General features: G+C 59.1%; 2 protein-coding genes across 7 annotated transcripts; one reads left to right on the top strand and one right to left on the bottom strand.

The window, feature by feature from the left end:
* Positions 1-320: 320 nt before the first annotated feature.
* NTMT1 (N-terminal Xaa-Pro-Lys N-methyltransferase 1) lies at positions 321-9,372 on the top strand. 5 transcript variants are annotated; one of them, XM_061199782.1, is made up of 4 exons: positions 321-459; positions 6,299-6,512; positions 7,319-7,571; positions 8,414-9,372. In XM_061199782.1, the coding sequence occupies exons 2-4, from the start codon at positions 6,351-6,353 to the stop codon at positions 8,668-8,670; spliced, it is 672 nt and encodes a 223-aa protein (XP_061055765.1). In that variant the 5' UTR covers positions 321-459; positions 6,299-6,350; the 3' UTR covers positions 8,671-9,372. The 5 variants fall into 5 exon arrangements, with proteins under 5 accessions (XP_061055765.1, XP_061055766.1, XP_061055768.1 ...); XM_061199783.1 differs by lacking the exon at positions 321-459 and adding an exon at positions 474-759; XM_061199785.1 differs by lacking the exon at positions 321-459 and adding an exon at positions 820-949.
* A 202-nt stretch (positions 9,373-9,574) lies between these two features.
* ASB6 (ankyrin repeat and SOCS box containing 6) lies at positions 9,575-15,162 on the bottom strand. 2 transcript variants are annotated; one of them, XM_061200927.1, is made up of 6 exons: positions 14,933-15,162; positions 13,703-13,884; positions 12,563-12,669; positions 12,354-12,462; positions 11,214-11,300; positions 9,575-11,110 (listed from the first exon to the last, which is right to left on the bottom strand). In XM_061200927.1, the coding sequence occupies exons 1-6, from the start codon at positions 15,043-15,045 to the stop codon at positions 10,443-10,445; spliced, it is 1,266 nt and encodes a 421-aa protein (XP_061056910.1). In that variant the 5' UTR covers positions 15,046-15,162; the 3' UTR covers positions 9,575-10,442. The 2 variants fall into 2 exon arrangements, with proteins under 2 accessions (XP_061056910.1, XP_061056911.1); XM_061200928.1 differs by lacking the exon at positions 12,354-12,462 and having other exon boundaries at positions 10,922-11,110; positions 14,933-15,149.
* Positions 15,163-16,006: the final 844 nt, after the last annotated feature.

Genomic DNA, 16,006 nt, shown 5'->3' with positions numbered 1-16,006 from the left:
GATCTGTATATTTTAAGATGTTAATTGTTATGGGTGGGATTAAGGCTTGCATAAGGCTCCCCCTCCCCTTTTCACCCAGTGGAAATTCCACAGAACGCTCGTTTTTAAAAGTCCAGCCTTGCCGCCTCCAAATGAGCTGGTGCACAAGCTGGAGGCGGGACACGGTCGGCGCTGCGGCTTTTTAGAGCTGGGAAGCTCTTCCCGGGTCAGTACTCAAGTTAGGTCCGGAGCCCACTGGGCGGGGCGAGCCGATCGCGGGGCGGAGCCCGATGCGGCCCCGCCCCCGGGAGCCCGGACGTGACGTAAGCGGACAAAGGCGGCGCGCGCCGCGAGGTGTCGCGTCTGGTAGAGGTTAGGCGGAGCTGCTCGGGGGCTGGTGGGGTCTTCGCCGCCGCCGCCGCCGCCCTCCCTTCCTCTTCCCCGTCCTCTTCTCCCGGGTCCTAGGAGCCCCCGCGTGGGGTGAGTAGCGCGAGGCGGAGCGGGGGACGGCGGCCGCCGCGAGAGGGGAGGCCCCGGCCCCCAACCGTCTCGGCGCCCTGAGGCCCCGGCTCCTCACGTGACCCGGGCGCGAGCCGGCAGGGCCCCACGTGCGCGCTCCGGGGAGGTCCGCCGGCAAGCCGGCCGGCCCGGGGCCTCAGGTGGGGTGGGAGGAGGAAGGCCGAGGCCCCCCAAGCCTGATCAGGGCACTCCCCCGCGCCGGCCCCCGCCGCAGCAAGTTCCTTTGCCTCTCTGAGCCTCAGTTTCCCCTGTGAGAAACGGGTAAGGAGAGCACCCACTAGGAGGGTGGGTGTGAGGATTCAGTAAAATGCTCAGATCAGAGTCGGGCACAGAGTAGTGCCCGGTTACATAGGCGTTGCTATCATATTTCACCTTGGACCCGACCCCAGTTAGGGGTCAACATAGGTGCCGCTCAAAAGACAGCCCGCCGCGAGGAGCCCTTGGAGCCAAGGTCAGCCTGTTGGCAGAGAGGCTGCCATATCAGAAGGCCCAGGCTTTGCTGCCCATCAACTGTGTGATCTCTCTCTGGACCGTGGTTTCTCTGTACAATAAGGCATAGAACCAGCTGGTGTCAGAGGCCTTGCGGGTGGGGCTGGGCAGTATTGCACATGGTCTGGATGTATGGAATCTGCCCAGTGAGATGGGATGAACCTCTGGGAGAACTAGGGCCTTGACCCGGTAAGAAGTCTGGATTCCGTCCTTATTCTATTCCTGGTTTTGTGTGTGTGTATATCACTCCATGAGTGGAATGGTTTTTCTCTCTGTGAACTAGGGACTGTGGGAGGGTTGAAGTACATGTAGAATGCTTTGCTGGAGACCAGAAGCCGTAGAATCACAAAGATAGAGTCACCAAAACCAGCAGGGTTTCCGTGCTTCCATGGATGGGAAGCTCACTCCCCTCTGCCGATTGGCAGAGCTGAGTCACTGGAATGACCACCCAGCAGTAACAGTAATAATCCCTTAGGTGTGGCCAACACTGTGGTTTATAGGGCCTTTCAGCACATTTTCTCATTAGAGCTTCACACTTGGCAGAGAGAATTGATGAGAATCTCATTCGACAGAGACTTTTGAGATTACTGCATGCCCAGCAGTGTATGGATCCCTTTACGCTTTTATATCCACGTTTAATCATCACAGCCTTCCTATAAAGTCAATGTTGCTGTTCCCATTTTATAGATAAAGACACTTAACTGAGGTTGTGTCTTATCTGAGCTTACACAGCCAGTGAGAAGCTGAGCCAGGATTCAGACCTGGTTCATTCAACTCCATCAGAGCCTTTGTTTTTAAATCCCGCCCCCCCCCCTTTTTTTTGGTCTTCTTTACTGCCTCCCTCCCTTTCTTTTTCATAGAACACCCTGCCATTCTCAGAAGTCCAACGGCTCTCCACACAGAGCCAGGGAGAACAGGCCCTGTCCACGAGGGTGTGGGAAGGAAGAGGTAACATCAGGCAGGCTCTTGCCTCCCGATGCTTCCAGGCTTTTCCTTAGAGACCGGTAAATGAGGAGGATGAGATGGGCCTGCAGAGACTGATGGTGACATTTCCAACACCATTCTCCCATGGATCCTGGGAGAAGAGCAATAGCTGGGGCGGCTGGCCGCGGTGGCCCGAAAGGTGGCCCACGCCTTGGAGGGGGCGTGGGTAGGCGGCCAGATGATCAGGAAGGATTCGCAGGCACGTTCCACTTGCTGAGGAGCAGAAGTTCCCCATGAGCAAAGGGTTTCACTTCCCCTCCAAGCTACCCAGAGCGACGAAGCCAGAGCGCCCAGGCCCCTGTCCTATCCCTGCAGCCATGCTGCTCCTCACTGTGATCGGACAGAGTGTAGGAGGACTTCCTGCCGTTTGACTGACAACCGCGCCGTTCCCTCTGACTCCTAGGGACCTCCTGCCCACCTCAATCTGGACGCTGGGAGGCAAAGTGTACACAGGGCCCCAGAAGTCATGTTTACTAATGAATCTAAGCTGTTAGAACAAATGTCAAAGTAATACTTGCCATTTCCTGGCCTAGATGTGCCTCCCCTGGCTTGTTCCTAGAATCTCCCCATAAGTGGAATTCTTGTAAATTGGATTATTCGGGGGACCTTGACGTTTAAAGGAATCATGTTGTAAGGCTTTTGGTAAAGCAAAAAATTGTATCGTCAGTAAAGGGCTTCAGTGATATCAGGTCTGAATGATTCGATTTTTGTCTGTAGGATTTTCTTGAAAGTGCAGAAAGACTAGCCGCACGAAGGTCCTTCTATGAGTCAGCAACCAGTTAGTAAACACCCACCTTGTAGCAGGTGTTAGGCTAACGGTGTATGACGTAGTGTCCCTGGGCCTCGGAAGCTTGCCTCCTGGGAGGGAAGGCAGACAGATAGGCAGAGAGAGTAGAGCCAGGGAAGCGTCTGGCCCCGGATTTATTCTGTTCATCTGATCGGAAGGGAACTTTGTTGAATACCTATGAGCTACATGAGACGCAAGAGAAATACAGTGATACATCTCAGGGTGTCGCCACTGCTTTCTAAGGAGTTCCCAGTCCAGTGGGGAGATGGACACAAATACAAAACCAGAGGCTTGTGTGAGGGGGACAGGGCCGAACTCGCTGAGCTTGTCCGGGTGGGAGCACTGCTGTGTGGCTGGCTTTGGTGCTGTCCTTGCTGGGTGACGGCGGAGGGGCTGGGAAAGGGTTGCTGTGGTGCCTATCGGCAGGGGCTGGGGAGCCCGCTTGGCCTTTCAGACCGCATCCATGTAAGCAGCCCCCAAACCCAGTAAAGTTCCATGGTAACATTCAAGCTGGTGGCTCCCTTTCCTGTCCGTTTGCAGGGAGCTACGGTGACAGTTACTCTGCCACAGCTGGCATTCTTGGGGACTGGCAGGTCTCCACATTCTTTTGCTTGTCATGTTCCTCAAGGTTGGAACAAGAGTTCATTCTCACAAGCAGCCTGCCACTTCCTCCTTGTGGGCTGGGGGTAGCTTCAGGGGCTGGGACACGGGTGTGGGACATTGCCGTGAGCCAGGGGTGGGGGGCAGTATTTAGAACTGAGGCCCCCCAGCCTGTTACCCCAAAGGGCTCTTGGGTTGGTGCCGTAACTGGAACCGTCCTCATTGGAGTCCCAAGCCCTGCACCTGAACAGGGAAGGGAGGGGACCCGTCTGAGAGCTGATTCAAGAACCTGAAGAGGGGGTGGAGCAGGGGTCTCTGGGGGCACAGTGGAAGGGGTCTACGGAGGGTGGAAACAGTGGCAAAGTCCAGGTATAAGGGCGGCCCTGGTGGGGCATGTGGATGCTGTCGGCTCCCTTCTGTTCCTCAGAAGGCCGGCGTGTGACCCTTGTTCCTGGGGAATGCCCGGGTCCACAGAAGGAGCCGGGTCCGGGCACGAGGAGGAGGCCCCCTTCCCGTCTGTTCCCAGCAGCCAGGCCGGGCCCTCCCCTGGTGCCCCCCACTGGCTGGCTGGCGTCTCCAGAAAGGGCTGGCCGTGGCAGGAGTGGAATTGCATCAGGGAGCAGCATTTCTGAGTTGTTTGGCTGGGGTGGGCCTGCTGCTTCTGGAAGGTTCCTTGTCTTCCAGGACAAGTTCAGAGTGCAGGTGTATGTTGGAGGCTAACTACAGACATGGCAGTGAAAATCTTCAGCGTTTCTCATGTTCTGTTCCCCTTCGCTCCTTCTCGTCTCTAAGTTACGTGTCGAAGGCCCATGCTTGTCCTCAGGGCACTTTTCTATTACTTCTCTTGAAGCTCTTAAAGCACTTCTCGGTCTTAGGGGGTTTTCAGCTGTTTTTGAGGACCGTACCGGGAGGTCAGTGACTTAACTACAGCCCCGTGGAGTACTGTAAAGGGGGCGGAGTGAGCCCCCGGGAGCACAGACGTGCACAGCTTTCTTGGGGGACTCGGGGGCTTTCACCCCTGCACCGAGGGACTCCTGTGGCTCGGTGCCGGGACGCAGTGGTGAAAAGGCAAGGTCCTACCTCGGGGGCTTCCATTCCAGTGGAGGCCAGACGGTCAGTAAACAGTGTCATTTCAGCTAGAAATACGCACTCGGAAGGCAGCAACCACGGGGACTGGGTAAGCGTGTTGGAGGAAGGCACCTTAGACTGGTCAGGGAAGGCCTCTTTGAGGTGACACTTAAGTGAAACCCTGTGTTGAAAGTCAGTTGCCCACGTGGGAAGGCCCAGGGCTCGGCAAACGCACGGGCCCCTTGACCTTGGGTAGGATGCCACCGTGTGCATCGGCTCCCTCCTCTACACGGGGCTCGTGGGGTGCCTGGGTCGCGCTGAGTCGTGAGGGTCCAGTGGCCAGCGAAGGGTGCTCAATGCGTGTGGGGAGAGGATGGGTGGCTGCTACCCCCGTTCTGTCTCCTGGCACGGCCCTGCCGTTCCCGCACCGTCGCCACTCAGCCCCCGCAGGCTGGGTCACCGCACACCCCTGCCCTTCAGAAACTCAGCTGATCAGTTTCCTGTTGTTGACAGACTGGACCCATGGCCCCAGGCTGCACGCAGGGCGCTGTACTCCAGGCCCCGTCTGCCAGGCCGGGCTCACCTCCCACACTCTTTTCTCTGTCCACACTGCAGCTAGCCCGGCCATCCCCAGCCCTCTGTGTGGCACACGTGCCATGCCACCTCTGCTCTGTCCCTGTACCCTTCCAGAGCATTCCTTGTCCTCCGGGCCCAGCCTTCTCTTGGCTGCTGTCCCGTCTGCCATTCGGAAGGGACTCCTCTATCCCTCAAGTTTCCATAGCACTTTTTGGCTCAACCAGAGTCCTCGTTTCTGCCTCGTGTTCTCGTTGGTTCCATTTCTTCCCTGTCTCCCCTGCTGTAAGCCTCTGGGTGTTGAACTTTATCTGGACAAGCCTCACAGCAGCTGGAACAGCCCTGCGCACGGTGAGCGTCTGTAGATGAGCGCGGTGCCTCGGGAGAGGTGCGACCCTCCATCCCCTACGTGGTGTGGCCCAGCTGGCTGAATGGGGCGCTCGCGGTGGGCCTCTGCTCTGCCATCGGGGCCCGGCCGTCTGCTTTCACTCTCCCCTGTAGCCCACGCGGCTGCCAACACAGCCTTCCAGAAGCACACATCTCAGGCCACTCCCTGCTTCACCTAGAGTAGTTCCAGCTCGCTGCTCTTTGGCGTGAAGTCTGAACTAGTAAATATGACCCTTAGGACCCCGAGTTTCCCGTTGGAAGGGCAGCGCACGCTCCTGTCTTCCTGGAGCAGTCTTCTTCGTTGCTGAGCGAACGCTTCCTCATCCTTGATGTTAGCTGGTGTGTCGCTTCTCCTGACACCTGTGCTCTGCCAGCACCTCGTACCTCTCCACAGCCCTCACACATGCGTGATCGTGTGTATCCGCCTGGCCGTCTCCCTGTTCACGGACAGCACCTGGCACAGAGTCAGGCTCATGGGTAACCGTGGACTGGACCCCGCAGTGAGCTCGTTTCTGTGCTCGCGACAGGAAGGGAGGCGTGGGGCTCCTTGGGCCCTGCTCGGATCAGCCGGAATGTCCGCTGTAGGAGGCTTGGGTTCCTTGCTTTGTTTTCCTTTCTCTTAAGTGTAGATCGGGGTTCTCTGTACCCTGGGTTCAGAAGCCACTGAGTCAGGTGTCATGTAGGGTAAGGAAAGAACTAGAAGCCAGGGCTCTGGGTCTCCTGCTCTGACATGAAGATAGCTTTGCAAAATGACTTGAATGCAAGAGATGGGAGGCAGTGCCCTCTAATGGGTAGAAGCAGGTTGGGGGACACTGGCCACTCCGCTGCGTCAGGCAGGATCGTGTGACCGGCAGAAGCATGCGGGGATCCCAGGGCCCTCAACCTGGCTGCTTCCATCCTTTTCTTATTCAGGGGACGCCGCTGCTGAGTCTGGTGCCTGAGCAGAGACGTGGCTGGTGACAGCATGACGAGTGAGGTGATCGAGGACGAGAAACAATTCTATTCCAAGGCCAAGACGTACTGGAAGGAGGTCCCGGCCACCGTGGACGGCATGCTCGGGGGGTACGGCCACATCTCCAGCATCGACATCAACAGCTCCCGGAAGTTCCTGCAGAGGTTTCTGAGGGTAGGCAGGGCTGCTGTGCTCTCCCGGAGGAGAGGCTGTGGCGCTGTGGCACTGCCTGCTCTGCGTGGGGCGCCACCTTCACACTCGCCGCCGCAGGGTCACCCCGTCGTGTCCATGACCCAGGCCTTGAAGCGCGGGTGGGGCGGGGCGGCTCACAGGCTTTGCCTCCAGGTCACCCGACAGGAGGCGGCTGGCACGCTGGGGCCTCTCGGTGCCGGAACGGAGCAGTCTTCTCACAAACTGTTCTATTTTTCCGGAGGCAAAACCTTTGCTCTCCTGCCGTGTTTACAAGCATCTGGGCTGTGGGTGTTGGCCATTCTGCCAACACAGGCTTCTAGTTCCTCGCCCTGCCACCCTCCTCTGTGCCAGGCTGGCATCGCCGTGGCCGGAGCCTCCCTGCCTGTCACTCGGCAAACACCGAGGCTGCCGCTTGCCCCCTGCTCTACCCGCGTTCCGTCTTCCCAGATCTGTTCACCAAGTGCCCTCTTCCATCCTTTCACTGCCTGAATTCTTTATTCTCTCTCTGCTGCTGTCCTTTTAATGGGGTCTCAGGAGTGACAGGAGATGAACGCACCTATTTAACACCCCTAAGCGGAGGTTGGCTTTCATGTTAGAAACATGTGGCCCGGAAAAAGGCTGTGCTGTGCTTACGCCCACTGCTGGCCCACCAGTGCCAGCTGCCGGCCTGTGCCCAGGCCTGATCCGAGTAGTGCCAGGGGCTCATGAGGAAAGGCCCCTTCACAGTGACAGGGTCCCTCTGGCTGTCTAACCCTTCCTTATAGTCAGTGCCTTCTCTGCTCTTTCAGGAAGGCCCAAACAAGACGGGCACCTCGTACGCCCTGGACTGCGGCGCTGGCATTGGAAGGATCACCAAGAGGCTGCTCTTGCCTCTCTTCGGAGCGGTGGACATGGTGGACGTGACGGAGGACTTCCTGCTCAAGGCTAAGACCTACCTGGGTGAGGAGGGCAAGAGAGTGAGGAACTTCTTCTGCTGCGGCCTCCAGGACTTCAGCCCGGAGCCTCACTCTTACGACGTTATCTGGATCCAGTGGGTGATAGGTGAGCATCCCGCGCCCCTTCTCTGCCTGCCCGCACATCTCCCACCGCAGAGGCCGGGCTTCCCGAGGCCTTGGGAGCTGAGGCTCTGGCGCTGCTGCAGAGGGCGGCCAGCGGGGATTCCTCGAATCCTCCCTGCACTCCCCAGGACTCCACCGAGAAGGTTCATTTGCTTCCATGTTTTGTTTCAACGCAATACCTGCTGTGACCCATTTGGGGACAGATTTTCTTGTTGAAAAGTTTTAATTATCAATAACTTACTGCATTCAAAGAATGTGGAAATGAGTTTGCATAAAGAAGGGGTTTTCAGTAAGAGGAAGAGTTGAAGCCCTGGCTGCCCCTCTGCTGCTCGCGGTGAGTGAGCCCTGGTGTACCATCCGGTCCTGCACCCGCTTGGCCTGACGGCGTACCCAGGGTGCTCTCCTCAGGCTGCCGACCTAGCAGCAGGCCACCTCCTGCAGGTGGGCGGCACAGGCCTGCTGGGAACACGCTGGATTCGCCCCGTATTTTGTGGTCCTCAAAAGCCTGTTAGGAGTTGTAATGTAGGGGAGGAACTCTACACTCCGCTGATCCAGGCCTAGGAGGGGCGGGTGGAGTGTAGGTGTTGGGCACGGCCTGGAAGTCACCCAGTCAGGGTGAAATCCCGGCAGCATACTTTGTGATTGCCCTTGGGTAGGTGACTTGTGAGCCCGTTTCCTCCTAAAATGGGGTTTGGTAAACCCCTCTGGGCTGTTGAAAGCCAGTGGCCCTGTGTGTTCAGCACTGAGTAAGTGCTCAGCAAGTGGACACGCGGTGGCTTGGAAGGGCTGACATCCTTCCCTCGTGACGGCCTCTGCCTCCCCCAGGCCACCTGACCGATCAGCACCTGGCCGAGTTCCTGCGGCGCTGCAAGCGGGGCCTCCGCCCCAACGGCATCATCGTCATCAAAGACAACATGGCCCAGGAGGGCGTGATCCTGGACGATGTGGACAGCAGCGTGTGCCGGGACCTTGACGTGGTCCACAGGATCGTCCACAGCGCGGGCCTCAGCCTCGTGGCCCAGGAACGGCAGGAGAACCTTCCGGACGAGATCTACCACGTCTACAGCTTAGCCCTAAGATGAGCGGGGCTGGCAGGAGAGAGGGACCAGTGTGGGGTGGGGGAGGGCTGGCAGCCGGGTGAGGTCCACAAGCTCAACCTCGGCGGTTCGGGAGTGTCGGCGGTTCGGGAGTGTCGAGCGGGGCCGCTAAATACACCTGTCTGCCGTCCACTCACTATACAGACTCTTATTAAAAAGGCATAAGGGGACCCAGTCGGGAGGGGTGCTGCTGAATGGGGCAGTGAGGCCGGAGTGCGACCCCTGCCTGGGCCCCTGGTGCTCGCCTCGTGGGAATCCGGCGATCCCATCAGAAGTGAGATTCCCTGCTCTCCAGTACCACCACCTGGCCTTCCTGCCACAGGGCTGGCTGGCTGAAGAGGAAGAGTAACCATTAAAGCGGCTGCTGAGGACTCTATACCTCCAGAGGGGAGGCGAGCGGAGCTGCGCGGGCGGAGCCTGCGGCTCTCAGCGCCCTCCTGCCTGCGCTGAGCCCACGTGGTGCCTGCCGAGTGGTGCAGTGGATGGACGTCCACGTTCCGAGTGCTATTTGGAGATGGGGCCCCGGTGTCCTTAACGTGATCGTCACAACAGCCTGCAGGGAGGGGAGAGGCCTGGAGCTTCCCTCTTGGCTGTGCCTTGTGGCTCCTCCTTAGGAGGAGGGGGCATTTTCAGTCAAAAATAAAAGGGTGAACCCCTGTGCTGGAAAGGCCTTCGCCAGTCTGGAGTGGTGCTTTTCTTTACTGGGACCACAGTGTTGTGCTGCTTGAAAACTGCTCTCCTAAGCTGGGCATCTCCTCGTGCCTGCCACCTCTTCTTCCGGCTGCGTGGATCCTTTACCCTGAACTCGGGAAAGGGCGGCGGGGGTGGGGGGGGTGGGGGAGGGGCGGGGGGCGGGGCCGAAATGTTATACAAGGACCTTTAAGGCCAAGGGAAATCAGTTTAATTTTATAATATATCATTTGGTTGTCTCAGCTCATCTCCCAGGCATTTACACAATTCACAGTGACCACCTTGTGACTTGCAGACAGCCTGGTGAGGGCTCAGCACAGGGCGGAGGTTGGCTTTCAGTCTCGGTGGCTTTCTCCATCACATGAACCCTCACAAAGCGAGACATTTTGGAAAGACAGCCCCTGGTCACGCACGATTGCTTTTTGGAAGGCATGGTCCCCCAAACCCCAGGTTTGGCACAAACAGAGCTGCCACCGGAGCAGAGCCCTGCACCTTGGTGGGCGACCTGGGCCCAGAGCTGCAGAAGCCGCGGGAGTCAGCTCAGCTCTCTCCCCGCCCGCCCGAAAGCACTCGCTTTCTGACAGACTGGAGTGAAGAGGCGCGTGTAAAGGGTCTCGGCTGGGCTGCACCCCACGGGCCCCTCCCGCCTGCTCTGGCCTCGGCCGCATCTCCACGCAGGACAGGCCAGCTTCCCGCAGCCCGCAGGAGGGCCCAGTCTCGGAGCTACGCTGCTTCTCTAAATGCCTGGCGCTTCCCTCAGATTAAGAGGGTGCAAACGTGTCCCAAATCTAAACCCTGTCCCTTGTTCCCCTGTGGGGTGAGACTTGGGGGTGCTGCCAGAGGGAAGCGGGGCGGTCTCCCTGGAAGACAGAAGCCTTTCCCCACTGGAGTGCTTGCAGCTGCCGGCTTCCGCCTAGCTTTCTCTGGCCTCAGTAAGGATCCAGTCTCGCCTCCAACATGCACCTTCTGACAGACGGGACTGAAGGGTCTCCCCTAAGGCCGCCACAGGTACTTAAATCCACCAACAGGTTGAGCTGCCCAGACCCTGTTCCCTGCAGCCGGAGCTGTCAGATGTCGTCTTCGACGGCGCCACTGTGCTCACTGAGGAGGTACCACTTGAGCCTGTCGGGCAGAGGTAGGGCCTTGACCTTCGCGTCCACAGGCCACGGCTGAAGGTAGAGCCGGATGTAAACGCGACACAGGTGCTTGAGGGGTGGGGGGTAGCTCTCCAGCTGCCTCAAGGAGAAGTGAAGGGCCTGGATCTTGTCTGCCAGGCTGCCCACGGGATGGATATCGAAGTTTTCAGGCAGCTGGAGTTTGTGGGAATTAGTCACCATGAGATCCAGGACGGTCTCAGCTTTGCGCAGCAGGTCCACGTGACTCTCGTCCTCCGCGCAGCCTGGGTGGGAGCAGAGCCTCTCGAAGATGATGTGGAAGCCGGACCAGCAGGACGCGCCGTGGAGGGAACAGTTATAGGCGGCCCCGGACTCCAGCAGGAAGCGCAGGAGAGGGAAGTGCAGCTTAAAGCTCTTGAGGCAGATGTGCGTGAGGGACTCGTGGGCCGGGCACTCGCTGGGGTCGGCGCCGTGAGCCAGCAGCAGCTGCGTTACTTGGAAGCAGAAGCGGTTGATCAACTGGGCCTCCTCTTTGTCACCTCCCACCGTCTCGCCCAGCAGAAAGATGATGCAGGTGAACACGGTGTCCCCGTCTTTGGTGGTAGCCTTGACATCCGCCCCTAGAAGAACCAGGGGGGGAGAAGAGAAGGTGGGAGGAGGCCTTAAACCCTGGCAAAGCAGTGCTTCATGTTCCAGGGGGCAGCGTGGAAGGACAAGGCTCACCTCCTTCCAGCAAGAGCCGGATGTTGTCAGTGTTGTGGATCTGCACCCCGTCACTGCTGGCCAAAGCATGGAGCAGAGCAGTCTTTCCTGGGGAGGGAGAGTGAGTGAGCGGGAGTGGGAGGCCGGGAAGCCGAGGTCAGGCCAACCCCAGAGGTGGAAGGGAAACACAGACCCTCGGGACCAGAAAACGAACTTCAAAAATGACTGACCTCTCAGCTAGGGCTGAGGGTGACAGGTTTCTTTTTTTTTGAATTTTATTTTATTTTATTTTATTTTTTATTATTTATTTATTTATCCATCCATTTATGGCTGTGTTGGGTCTTCGCTTCCGTGCGAGGGCTTTCTCTAGTTGTGGCAAGCGGGGGCCACTCCTCATCGCAGTGCACAGGCCTCTCACTATCGCGGCCTCTCCCGTTGCGGAGCACAGGCTCCAGACGCGCAGGCTCAGCAGTTGTGGCTCACGGGCCCAGCCGCTCTGCGGCATGTGGGATCCTCCCAGACCAGGGCTCAAACCCGTGTCCCCCGCGTTGGCAGGCAGACTCTCAACCACTGCGCCACCAGGGAAACCCTTATTTTTTATTTTTTGTATTTATTTATTTTTTATATAGCAGGTTCCCACTAGCTATCTGTTTTACGCATGGTAGTGTATACATGTCAATCCCCATCTCCCAATTCATCCCACCACCAGCCCCCCTGCCACTTTCCCCCCTTGGTGTCCATACGTTTGTTCTCTACATCTGTGTCTCTATTTCTGCCCTGAGGATGACAGGTTTCTGGCCATTCTCTTTCCACTCACACAAAAATGGGAACAGAAGGGCCAGGGAAAGTAGGACTTTTCTAGACCCTGAGATGCTACCTGAGACCCAGGCTGGGTCTCTCCCGACAGGGAGCCCCGTGCCTCAGAAGCTGAGCGCACAGGTACCCCATTTCCTCCTACAGATGCGCTCACGGGGCCGATGGTGCACTGCCTCTCAAGCCTCGGCGAGTCAGCAAAATGCACCAGTGTGCGACTGGCTGTGCTGTGCCATCAGACGGGCTGCCTCCAGCCTGCGTGCCAAGCCATCGCCCCAGGTTACCCTGGGTAACCTCACAAGGCAATTCGGCCCAGGCCAACCCTGCTTCTCTACAGGAGGCACCCACCATGCTTGTCGGCCGCGTTGACATCTGCTCCAAGGTCCAGGAGGCGCTGCAGGCAGGGCAGGCGCTCTGGCTCCTCGCTGGCCAGGTCCAAGGGGCTGCTCTCGTGGATCTGAGTCAAGAAAGCACAGCTGCGTTGGCCCGGGGGCCTGTGAGCTGCTCAGGGCCCCGACCACATCCCCCCTTCAGAGCAGGCCGGACCTGGCTCTTACCCGGTCCCTGCGGTTAATGTCGGCCCCATGGCGCACCAGCAGCTCCACCATGTCAGGCTGGTTTCGCAGGATGGCGATGTGCAGGGCCGTGTAGTAGGTGACCGGGTCTGAGGGCACAGACACAGCTTACGTCAGTCCTGCTTGTCGGCACATTCTCGCAGGGTCCCAGGACCAGCCCGGCAGCCCAGCCCCAGTGCTCCGACCTAAGGGCTCCCAGCACCACGAGGGGTCAGGACACAGCTGTCTTCGTCGGACAGTGCATGGAGTCAGGCCTAGGTTTGGGTCCTGGGGGTGTTCTAATTAATGCACATGGTACTTAATCTGGGTTTTAGTTCCTTCCGTAAAATGGGACCTAAACAGGGCTGTTGGAGGAATACCCAGGATGACAGCTCCTTAAGCCTTGCAATAAAAGCCAAATTCTCAAAGCTGGATCTCCCAGTGGCTGACTTCAGGATGCCTCCCCCACCTCTCTCAGCTCCTTGACCCTCCAGGAGCCCAGAAGCCTCTGAGCCTGTCCTCAACTGGGGAGGGGAGACACGCCTGGCCACATCCTGTGTCAGCACAAAACCCCCCAGTCGGCCACAAGTCAGCCCTGCATGTCTCCTGGCCGATTCTGCCTGCCCTCCCAGGGTGAAAGCGAAGGGGGAAGGAAAATGGCTCCATCACCATCCCCCAGCACACAAGCCAGAAGCCAACACCGTCCTGCTGTCATGTCTGCCCAGGGTGTCTTATCTGTTTTCCCCTCTCCCTGTGGCACGAACAAGAATGCAAGGTGGGTCAGAGTGAGTGGCAGAAAATTACATTCCCTGAGCTCTGGGCACAGCGCCAGCAGCCACAGTCTCACATTCATGGAAGCGGGGATTTAGCTGGGAGCTGCGGGGAAGTTTGCTAAAGCAATCACATGGTAGAAGCAGTGACAAACTCGCTCTTGATCAGAGGTGGTTAAGGGCCATTTGAAAGCCCGCAGGGGGATGGGAGGCCACCCAATGTGGGTTTCCTTAGTCATCACCCATGAAATAAATGAGGGACGTATCTCCCAAGAGAACAGTGAAAGCAGAGGCTGAAGGCTTGGCCGCCCACCCAAAGCAGGGCCACACTTAAGCCACCTAGCCACCCCGGCCCCTCTGGGCTCCAGCTGACCTTCGAAGTTGAGGTTGGCCCCATTCCGCAGGAGAACGTCAGCTGCACGCGTCAGCCCCAGCTCGGCCATCTTCAGCAGGGCGTTGCTCACGCCTTCCTGGTAAAATGGAGAGTGGGCCTTTCTCTCCAGCAGCTCGGTGAGAGCAAGGATCCGGCTCTCCTCGCTGGCGACATGACTGGGCCTGGGGCAGGAGAGATGCAGACCAGTTGAGGGTGGAACAGCAGTGGGACCAGCTGGCTGGGTACCCTGTGGCGGGTGGCCTTTAGTCTCCTGCTGTCACACACAGGCAGGGCCCTGGCTCCGTGGGGCTGAAAGTCTCTTCAGAAAAGGTCGGTGGTAGACAGAGGGCCAAGCTGGATCTGCTCACCGGAGCAGACTTCTCGGGTTTGCTGAGAAAGGACTGGGGCTGTCTTCAGCCTCCCTCCAAGCGGCCCGGAGGATCTAGCCCCTGGCTTGGGTACAAAGCCTCATACACCTGGGCTGTTGGCACTGAAGGGAACTCTTGTGGCCAAGATCAAGAACCAGACACTGACACACCCCCACCGCAGACAGTGACTGTCCCTGAGCTGCAGACGATGCCAGACCAGCCCAGGCAACCCCACACCCAGGGCAGTCAGCAGACCTCCTCCTTCGCTCACACCCAGAGACGTCTGGTGTTCCGAAGGCTGAGCGCACACAAAGTCCCAACCCACCTACCTCCCTCGCCAATGCCAACTGATCCCCAAAACGCACACCTGATGCCCCTTTCCTCTGCTCTTTTCTCCGTTCCACCTAATACACTATTTACTTAAGTTTACTTATGACTGTCGGTCTCTCTCCTCTGGAGCACAAACATCATGAAGGCTGGGGGTTTAGCTCACTGACGTATCCCTGAACGATGCACTTTCTAACACCGTTCCCACCGGTTCACGGATAGACCCGCGCCTGTCCATACCAAATGCAAACTCGGCCTTGGAAAGCGCATTTCGCACTGCTCGCAGATTCCACCCTGCTCCTCTGCAACTCCAGGTGGAGGGCACAGGACAGGCAGGGCGCAGGGTGGGGCCCCGAGGCGTAGGCCCTACCGACACCCCACCCTCCGGCCCCGCCTGCGCTAGCTGGGAGCCCTCACCACCGCCGTCTCAGTCTTATCTGTCAGGTGGGGACAGCGCCCCCCCCGCCCCGCCATGTTTGTAGTGACAATGAAAGGGATGCAGCTCCGGGTCGGAGGCGGGAAGGGAGCTAGTTACCCGTCCAGGGGCTCCTGCCGCTCGGGGTCCTGGATCCCCAAGGAGCCCAGAATCGCATCCACCAGCGGCTGGTACTCGAAGATAATCCTCCGGAAGCCGTGCAGGAACGGCATTGCGGCGGCCGCACCTTCCGCCGAGGCCGAGACGCCGACTGGGCACGTTCCGGAGGCCGCGGTCTCAGCCAGGCTTGGCCACTGCTGGTCCAGTCCCCTCGCCGGCCCGCTGCACCGCCCAACCAGCTGCTCCACGCCGGACGTAACTCTGGCACTTCCGGCCCTCTCCGGCCCGGGAAAGAGAGCGGGGGACGACAGCGCCCTCTGCGGGCTGGGAGGACCGCGGCGCGACTGGGCACGCCAGCTACGGGTGTCCGGGGGGCGGCCCTGGGGGACTGGAGGGCGCGGACCTGTAGCCCAGCCGGATCCCAGCCCTTGGAGGGCCCGTCCCTTGCCTGCCCGGCCCGGCTCCGCCCTGCGATCCCGCCCGCGGCCGCTGGGCGCCGTCCGAGCTCCGCCCATTGAGCGAGCACACCAGCCTGACCCCTGTCCAACTCCCTCCCGCGGTGGAGGTGACTCGAACCCCCGGCGCCCGCGAGCCGCCCTGGACTCGGGTCGGACCACGGCTGGGCCTGGCTCTCGCCTCGCCCCACGCTGACTGGACCACACCCAACCCGACGGGCGATGGGGATGATTCCTGAGTCTCTGTCCCCTGGAGCTCCTGGCCCCGCAGGCTGCCGGCTCCTTCCACTTTCTGCCTTGATGGACTCAACGAACTTTAATTTCTTCATCTGTATAATGGGGATAATCAAACGCACGCAAGAACCTGGATCAAGAGCTCTGTCACTGTCGGTGGAAGTGGAGTCTAGCAGGAAGGAGCCCAAGCCTGGGGCCACTTCTCTGGGGTGTAGGCATCCGGCCGTGGGCCTCGCATTTGAACCTCCACAACCTCGAGGCCCACAGTGGAGCCCTGATGTCTTCGTGATTCTGGAAAGTCCGTTATGAAGAGGTGCGCCAGTCCCAGCCGTGCCTGTGGCAGCCTTGGTCTCCCATCTACCCCCACTTCCACCACATGGGCGCG

The sequence above is a fragment of the Eubalaena glacialis genome, chromosome 9 (genome assembly GCF_028564815.1).
Source record: "Eubalaena glacialis isolate mEubGla1 chromosome 9, mEubGla1.1.hap2.+ XY, whole genome shotgun sequence".
Taxonomy (NCBI): domain Eukaryota; kingdom Metazoa; phylum Chordata; class Mammalia; order Artiodactyla; family Balaenidae; genus Eubalaena; species Eubalaena glacialis.
Note: the sequence above shows the minus strand (reverse complement) of the source record. Positions and strands in the feature narration are given on the sequence as shown.